Source organism: Leuresthes tenuis, unplaced genomic scaffold, assembly GCF_036924035.1.
Source record: "Leuresthes tenuis unplaced genomic scaffold, fLeuTen1.0.hap1 SCAF_19, whole genome shotgun sequence".
Taxonomy (NCBI): domain Eukaryota; kingdom Metazoa; phylum Chordata; class Actinopteri; order Atheriniformes; family Atherinopsidae; genus Leuresthes; species Leuresthes tenuis.
In genome coordinates, this window is record NW_027325373.1 from 4331481 (window position 1) to 4340396 (window position 8916).

General features: G+C 39.2%; 1 protein-coding gene across 1 annotated transcript; it reads left to right on the forward strand.

The window, feature by feature from the left end:
- Positions 1–183: 183 nt before the first annotated feature.
- Positions 184–6650, forward strand: LOC140276881 (collagen alpha-1(II) chain-like). The gene is made up of 5 exons (XM_072371728.1): positions 184–344; positions 2630–2739; positions 3639–3719; positions 3808–3990; positions 4215–6650. The coding sequence occupies exons 1-5, from the start codon at positions 185–187 to the stop codon at positions 4362–4364; spliced, it is 684 nt and encodes a 227-aa protein (XP_072227829.1). The 5' UTR covers position 184; the 3' UTR covers positions 4365–6650.
- Positions 6651–8916: the final 2266 nt, after the last annotated feature.

Here is an 8916-nt window from a genome sequence, read left to right on the forward strand (position 1 = left end):
GGCAAGTCATTTCCATACATTTGTCATGATTATAATAGTCTAACCAAAGGAAACACTGAAGAGTATTTGGAATATGTCTCAACACGAGGGGACCTAAGCTAAATATGCTGAGTTTACATTTTAAATAAAGCATAATATTAAATGCATCTTTTTTTAAAATTATTATTCTCTTGTGCAGACGCTGATGTATGTGTCTGACAAGCCCAACTACCCCCTGCTCCAGACGCTGCTGGACTCTCTGCAGCAGGAGCTTCGGCTGATGTTGGATCCTCCTGATGGCAGCAAGGAGCATCCTGCCACCACCTGTCTGGAGCTCTGGCTCAGTCACCCCGAATACGGCAGCGGTCAGAAACTTTGATTCTGTAAAGCCACAGCAAAATACTGCATTTTGCAGCTGGAACTTTGGCCTTATGCCTTCTATTCTAATATAGTAACAAGGTTTCAGTAAGATATGTAAAACCTCATCAGTACACGATGCAACTCCAATAATAATCAGATGTCTATTTAAGCCAACAGACACACTTTCATGAACTGAATTTTAAAGCTTCTCCTGAGAAAGGTTTTGGTCCAGGCAGACATCGCTCATATTAGACATTTTTATTCTGAGACTCCTGCAGCCAGATTCTGCAGCTTCTCTGTTTATATTCAACAGGTCCAGTCATCATTCTCACTCTGAACATTAACGAATGTTCAAGCACAATGGTTGTCTCATTGTTGATAACAGGCAGCAATGCGACACAAAACTGCTACTCAGGGTAATTTATGAGTCATGTTCTTTAGAGAAAACACTGCACAGGTGTATTATCATAATTTCAGAACCCAATCTATCACAGTAAGAATTATGTAGATTTTAAGAAAATAAATGATGAAAATGGTCATTTATTCATCTTTCTATTCTCTCCCCAGAAAAGCTTGAGGCATGACTTTTATTTGAATCCCAGCTGTACTGATCTCACTGGTTTACTTCAGCTTCACTTTACATCTATAATTGAATTCAGTTAGGCTTATTTGAATGTCAAACATTTCTGTTATCAGTTGTCACCAAAGGCAAGCATAGTCTTATAAAAAAAAGTCTGAAAAACACATTCTCCTTCGGTTTTAAGGTACCGGGAAGTCATAGAAATTATCTGGTTCTTTCCAGTTCTTAAAGCTAGATAACGACAACATCAGATGAACTATAATGTGACGCATTACACCATGTCATTACTTGTTTAAATCTAAGCCAAAAGATCTTTTACTGCTTCTATAGGCATTCACAAAGCAGAAATGATCTTACAGAAGCAATTGTCCTGGCACATCAAACTGGGAAGAGTCCATAGAGTTTAGAGTCATTATTCTACTGTAACAAAGATTATTCACAAGTGGAAAGAAGTCAAGACAGTTGCCAGAAGTTGGACTGTCCAATTTGCAGGGTTTGCCAGGATCTAAAAAGAACATGGCAGCACAGCTTAGGTTTGCAAAGCTGCATCTGAACAAAACACAAGACTTCTGGAACAATGTCCTTTGGACAGACCAGAGCAAAGTGGAGATGTTTGGTCCTAATGCACAGCAGCACGTTTGGAGGAAACCAAACACAGCATATCAGCACAAACACCTCATACCAGCTGTCAAGCACGGTGGTGGAGGGCTGATGATCTGGGCTGGTTCTGCAGCCACAGGACCTGGGCACCTTGCAGTCATTGAGTCCACCATGAACTCCTCTGGATACCAAAGTATTCTAGAGTCAAATGTGAGGCCATCTGTCCCACAGCTAAAGCTGGGCTGAAACTGGCTCATCAACAGGACAAAGATCCCAAACACATCAGCAGATCTACAGCAGAATGTGGGAAAAAGAAAAGAGTGAAGGTGTTGCAATGGTTCGTTCAAAGGCCTGTGCAAGAACTGAAGCAACTTTGCAAAGAAGAGTGGACCAACATTTCTGGTCTGATAACACCATACAGTGGATGATTACTTCCAGCTATTGCTGCTAAAGGTGGTTCTACAAGCCCTTGAGTTTTTGTTGAATTGATGATGACATGGTCTTATATGTCACATGTTTTGTCTTGTTGTTCATATGTGACTATATATAAATCCTGGAACTGAAAGAGGATGTACTTTTGTAACAATATTGCACATTTTGTAGTAGTACTACTACTATCCATCCATCCATTTTCTATACCCGCTTAATCCAACTGTCGGGTCGCGGGGGGGCTGGAGCCTATCCCAGCGGTCATCGGGCGAGAGGCGGGGTACATCCTGAACGGGTCGCCGGTCCATCACCGGGCCACACAGAGACAAACAACCACACACAAGCTCACACTCACTCCTTGGGGCAATTTTAGAGTCACCAGTTCACCTAAGATGCATGTTTTTGGACGGTGGGAGGAAGCCGGAGTAGTACTACTACTGTGCTTTAATTTGATATTGTGTAGGAAATCCAGTTTACAATATTGCAATATAGGCTATCTGTGCTCACCAGTGTACTACTTCAGTCTCTATTTAGCAGCCAGTTTTTCACACCTCAGCATCTTTCATTTCTGACTCTGGTATGTTGGAGTGGCTGCGTTTCCTGTGTTGCTCGTGTCTTACTCTTAGTATTCACCATAATGCTTTGATCTTACTGAGCTCTTGCTAACCTTTACCTCTGCAGGGATGTATTACATCGACCCCAACCAGGGCAGCTCAGCCGACGCTCTGCTAGCCTACTGCAGCTTCTCCTCCTCATCGAAACAGACCTGCCTTCATCCTCAAGACTCTCAGGTATAAAGACCGGACTCGAGCAGTGTTGCTGGATATTAAAACTTGGGTGAATGATGCCTGCACACCTAATGTAGCCATATTGTTGCGCCTCAGCCTTGATTTTGTGAATCATCAGTCACAACTCAATTTTGTATTGATGCAGTGCTGACTTGCGCTTGCACAGCCTGTGACTCAGCATCCAACCTTGCATGAAATTTCCATTTTTAGTTTTTTTTCCTACTCAAAAGTTGATTGTTATGAGAAAAGGTGAGGTAAAAAAAAGACTTCACAGCTGAGATGAGTCATTCACAAACTCAGCAGATTTCTCACCATCATATTTATTTATAACAATCTTATGATAGAGATGACGACCAGGATGATGAGAACAAAAAGATGAAATGGCTTGAACTGAATGAATGAATGAATGAATACTGTGCATCATAGTATCATCAGTGGTATCATATTCTTTCAGTTTTCTAGTAACTAAATAAATTCTGTAGGATATAACTCAACCCTCATCTGTACCCTGACCTGTAGGTGGCATCTCTAGGTTTTCATTGTGCTACCTGCTAAGTGGTATTGCTGCCTTTCTAAACTGGAGTATAAATACTGAGATCATGTGACTCTTTGGACTATTGTGTCAGTACATTTCATAAAGTCCCAAACAAAGCCGTTTAAACTACAGATTGTAATGCAACATAAAGAAAAACCACCGGGGGGGATTACTTGACTAATATTTCCAGGCGCTGTGAACGTCCAACGTTGTTCTCAACACAGATTGTTATTTCATGTGCTTCTGTCTGCATAAATGATTGAATGAAATTGGTCATCTTAAATGAGAAACTGACACACTCAACCTGTCGGAAGCAATATCAAGTCAGTGCGTCTTTACTAAAATAACCACTTTCCTCTGCCATCAGCTGCCCATGAAAGCTTGGATGGAAGAGTCTTCTGAAGAGGGATCTTTTCAGTGGCTTAGCAGGCAGGATCAGGGATTTCAGGTGATTGAATACCTTCTGATAAAACCACCAGTGACAAGACTTTAGTCTAAGGCCATACAATTCAGATGTTAATGTGAATTTTTATCAGTTTCACTATCCAGGCAGCAATGTGGTCCAAATGCGTTTTCTGAGGTTGCACAGCACCACCGCTGTACAGAGGGTGACCTACTCCTGCCATCCAGGACACAGATTGGGCCAAATGGACAGAGAGGTGAAATTCCTCACTGATACAAGGAAGCAAAGTTACCTCGGAATGCTACAAGATTGTATGGTATGTAAAAAAAGAAAGAAAAAAATCCATTTACAGGTCTTTCAGAAGTGTAATACTACTCTGAATGTCTTAAGAATGCCATCTTGCAGAGGGGCGATGATTACATTAAACAAGAAAAACATTCTTTTTGTTCTCTGAAGTGTTTTTTCTGTTGTTTAAAATGTGTTCTGACAACGAGACTAAAAGTAAAAGAATGGTCTGTATTCTGTTTTTATGCATGTCAGGCTGGAGAGGAGACTGCTTCCAGTTCTCGGGAGTCTGTGTTTGAGTTTGAGGACCTCCAGCTGCTTCCTCTCAGAGATGTGGCACTGATGGGAGGAGGAAACTTTACGCACCAGTTTGGTTTCACAGTCGGACCCGTGTGTTTCAGCTAAAGGTGGGAGAAAGCTGCGCTGTCCCAGAGGACTCATAAATCCTTTATTTGAAACATGGAAAAGAGGACAACTGGAGCATCTTTTCCAATCTCTGAAGATTTACTTATTTTTCCTCTTGTATTGGGGGAGTAGATCTCTCAAGTTAAGTGACTCAATATGAATGAATTTGACTGGACACGAGTGCTTTTTTTTCACGGAGAAGTCAATTTTGTTTACAGAGACATTTATCTTGTACGAAATAATTTAAATATGTATGTTTTTATCCTTTCCATACAATATTTTGTACTGTATGACCGTTGTTGTGTATTTAGGGATTCTGTCATAGCGTGCTCATTGTGTATATAAATGTCAGATTGCCCAACGTGACCTCTTAACGAAGTGTTCTTGGGGACAAAGTCCTGTGTCATCCCATTGGCCCTATGTTAACGGGCTGGTACACTCTCACTGTATGCCTCTGTAAGTGAACCCAGATGTATCACTTTTACTTAAGGTGCTGATCAAGTTTCATCTTAAACACCAGCTTCAATCAGAAACCCAACAGAAAGGGACGTTCATTATTTTGCACAAACTCAGTGCTGTTTGTTAACTAACTTTGCTCACTTTTTAAATGCAAAGCATTGATTGTTTTTAAAGTTTCATATAATTGTTTTTTTTTTTTTGTATCTCAGGTATGATATGTAAGTGATAACACACATCGGCACTTAATTTGCCTTTGCCACAGTATGTTCTTCGGTTTTATAGTAAATCTTTAAAACAAAACTTAAGAAATGTTAATGGGGACATATGCCATTTTTTTTCACAAGGTGACATAATTTACTACGGTCTAAATTAAATATTTGTGGCATGCTTTGGTCAAAATTCCACAAAGAGACAGTACAGTACCTTTACGTTCAGCCAGATCTGTACAGCTCTGTTCATAGCAGCCGGTTTTAGAGGGTTTATCAAGTCACTCAACTCCAGCTGCTTGGTGTCTCTTTTGAGATCGGCCTTACAGTTTTGCGCTACCGTGCCAATTTAAAATTTGGACACTAATTACTCTGAACTACCCTTGGTGTGAATTACTACCATGTGAAAGAGCCTTCAGTGCCTAGCTTGCAACTCATTAGCAAACAGAGCTCAGACTACCATTCATCAAACTGACAGAAAATTTTTAACTGGCAGTTTTATTTGAAAACTTTCGATAGATTTAAAGAAAAAAAAAACTTGTCTTCAGTTTCACAGGTCAAAAATCACGTTGTAGTTCCTCCGTAGAACTTGACAAACCCTGTGAATGTCGGTCCATTCGTCTCATGCTTTTACAGCCAATGTTTGACTGATGTTTACAAGTTTCTTTTGGTGATGTGCTGCACTCCTATGTGCCTCTTGATGTTGCATTGGATAACAAATGGGAATATTCAACCTCCAACTGGAAAATATCAAAGAAATTACTACAAATTAGTTGCCTTTCCGAGTCTGGAAACCCAAGGTCTACATTTTAAGTCTTTCCCCAGACATAAACATTACCAAATACTGTCTTTCATTTGTTATTTTTGATTTAATAAAGCATCAAAGTACTGGAAGAGCATTATTAGCTCATATGTTTCTTAGGCTAACTATATAGGTGCAGGTGAGAGCTTGTTATTAGTAAAGCAAAAATGCAGTTCCACCTTCCGAGTTACAGCGAACGTGGTATGACAAGATGTGGATGGAAACACAGATTTCTACCCTGAGCTAATCCTGTGACTTAACATTAACCTTCAGTTCTGAACAGCTCATTGAATGAGACATTTTCTAACCTAATTGGTAAACCAAAGTAAAAGGTGTGTGTGTGTGTTTTCTTAATATGTCCCCTTTAAAATGGGAAAAAGAACCATAGTTCCTCAGTTGTCACAAACTTCTAGCTTGTAATGATTCTGTCGTGTGTGCAGCTTGCAGCCAGGAATGCTGCAGACTGGGAGGGAAGGTTGTTCTTTTTACCTCTTTCACTATATTTGATTAGAATAGAATTTTATAAAAGGATTCAATCTTCACAGAACTGAACTCCTGCACAAAAAAGATTAAAAACTCATTTTTCCATCACACCTGCCCCCTTCGAGTACATTCGATTATTTATACGTGATGAAGAAATGTTAAATTCAAGCATTGCAAGCGAGTGTGGCAACTGTAAACTTCAGGCTGAAGTGTGTAAGCCAGAACTTAAACATCCATCAATTTCTTCTCAAAACATTGCATTTTCCTCCACGCCTCGTGTAAAGCTCGTGCATTAACTTGACTGTAGTCTAAGAATAGTACTCTGGCCCTGCAGAGCTCCTTTTCCCCCTGGTGAAAAAAAAAAAAAGGTGCTTGTTACTGCCCATTAAGCTCTGAGCAAACGCTGTCAACCTGAATTTCTGCTTCATTCAATCCAAGAAGTGCTTGGGCTCAGAGAAAAGAAGCAAAGCTCGTAGCTGCTCAGCAGTATTGGTGTTTGTGTCCGTTAGCTGCTCAGCTGTGAGTGATGAGCTGAGATGTGAACAGACTGCAGGGAGCAGGGGATACATTTCAGTAAGATCTCAGGGAGATTGTGCCACAGCCAAAACTGTAGCTCTGCAGCTGGAATCACAAAACTTTGAATTATACTGAATCAGAGAAAGAACCAGAGGCCTGAGGAAAGCTGACATCAATTAGACAAAAACCTAAACGTAATCTTAGCCATAGGTCTGCATTTCTGCCTTGGTGTTCAATCTTCAGTATTTTTGCTTTGTATTTAGATTTATTGTAACATTTCACATGATAGCCTTAGCTGGCTGAGACTGATCATTGCTTCTTTATTTGCTTTGTGAAAAAGAAAAAAAAATCACTTTTGCAAATAGAGAATTACATGCTGGACATCTGTCTTGTGTAATCCCTCCATCACTTTGTTCAAACAATTGTGTTCCCTAAATTAAAAATATATAACCACATTTTGTCTCAATGTCTTTTATCATCTCGTGTTTTCCAGTTGAATTTTAAGAAAGAATCTGTGCAAGTTAGTCCTTTCACATTTATATAAAACTCATGAGAGCCTCAAAAGAGCTATTTCCTGGCTAAAGAAAATACCAACGACAGCAAATTGATATAATTTGCAATATACAGTCCCTCCAGTTTTACGCAAATTCAACCGATCCCCGCATTTTTTTTTGTGCTCATGCATAATTTTTATTGCAAATTTTCTGCAAAAAATGGTCAAAATTATTGGCTTTACGTGACTGCTGACTCCCACCTGCAGGTGGCAGTATTTCTTAGTTGCACTACACTGCTGCTTCAGCCTTACTTGATGTCAAGTTGTAGTCCGTGATCGATATGGCGGGTAACAAAAAGTCACATTTACCGTCATAAGGATATGGAAGCAAATCGTGACCATAATTCAAATTAAAATACATTTGCAGAAATTCTTTTTCATTTTAAGAATGTGGCTGCATTATTTGACTCATAAATAAGTCAAATAAATAATAAGTTACATAAGAGCAAAGGATCTCGGTTCTCCATGAGAGGGGGGAAATTATTTTGCACACCTTGCAATAAGGTACTTGACCACCGAAGGAAGTCTACAGTTGAGTCTCATTTACAAGGAATCAACATGCCGAACAACACTTTAAGAAGAAAGGAGGACGGAGAGAAATGGCAGTAACTGAATCACAAAATGAAACATTTAAAGCTGTTCAGGACCTGGGTTATGTCAGTGTCCGCTGATATCAAGCTATTTCAGTTCTTTAAAGAATAAAAATGTCCAATCTATCTGCTATCTTTTTTTTCTCTCATCTTTTTTCTTCTATTTGTAGATTTTGGAAGCGATTTAATGAGGACAAATATCGCAAAATTCCTTGCAAATATTTCTGAAGTAGCACCACAAAATCAGTGATTTTAGATTGAAATCACAGAAATAATCGCGAAATCTTGGAGGGACTGATTATACAACCAAACAAAATATATAAAAGATAATAAACAAATAAATAATGGCGACATCAGGCTTTAGCTACAGTAAGATATATAATGGGCTATACACAGCTAAACACTGAAGTCAAAGTTCTCAATAAAACCCCGTCATTACAGTGTTTCTAATACAGTGATTCAGAACTTTCTCTCATCATCTTATCAACATCACCCCCCTTCGATGAGGAGTAATCCGCTCTGTGCCCTGATATCAGAGAGGAGATGGAAGTTTGACTGAAACGACAGGCCTCAGGACAGATTGTATCTTTATGTCTAATGGAGTTTTTGTGCTCACAGTTTCACTAAAACATCAGGAAACTGTGTCAAAGGGTAGTTGTACCAAAAATAGATTTAATCACAAGGACATTTCAGCAGTTAAATAACTTTTTTTTTATTTATATCTTTAATAGATTTTTTTGCAGATGGTCACATTTACTGGACTCCAACAGTTTCTCAGGCATTTTATTAATTTCACAAATGTTAATGTCATGGTAATATTAAAAGGAAAGTCAGACCCAAAAGAACATGATATAAAAAAGCTATTTTTCAAACTTTCAGGGGAACCTTATGGTCTCAGACTTTGAGGTGCATGCATTAAACTGCATGATTTAGAGCTTTAAAC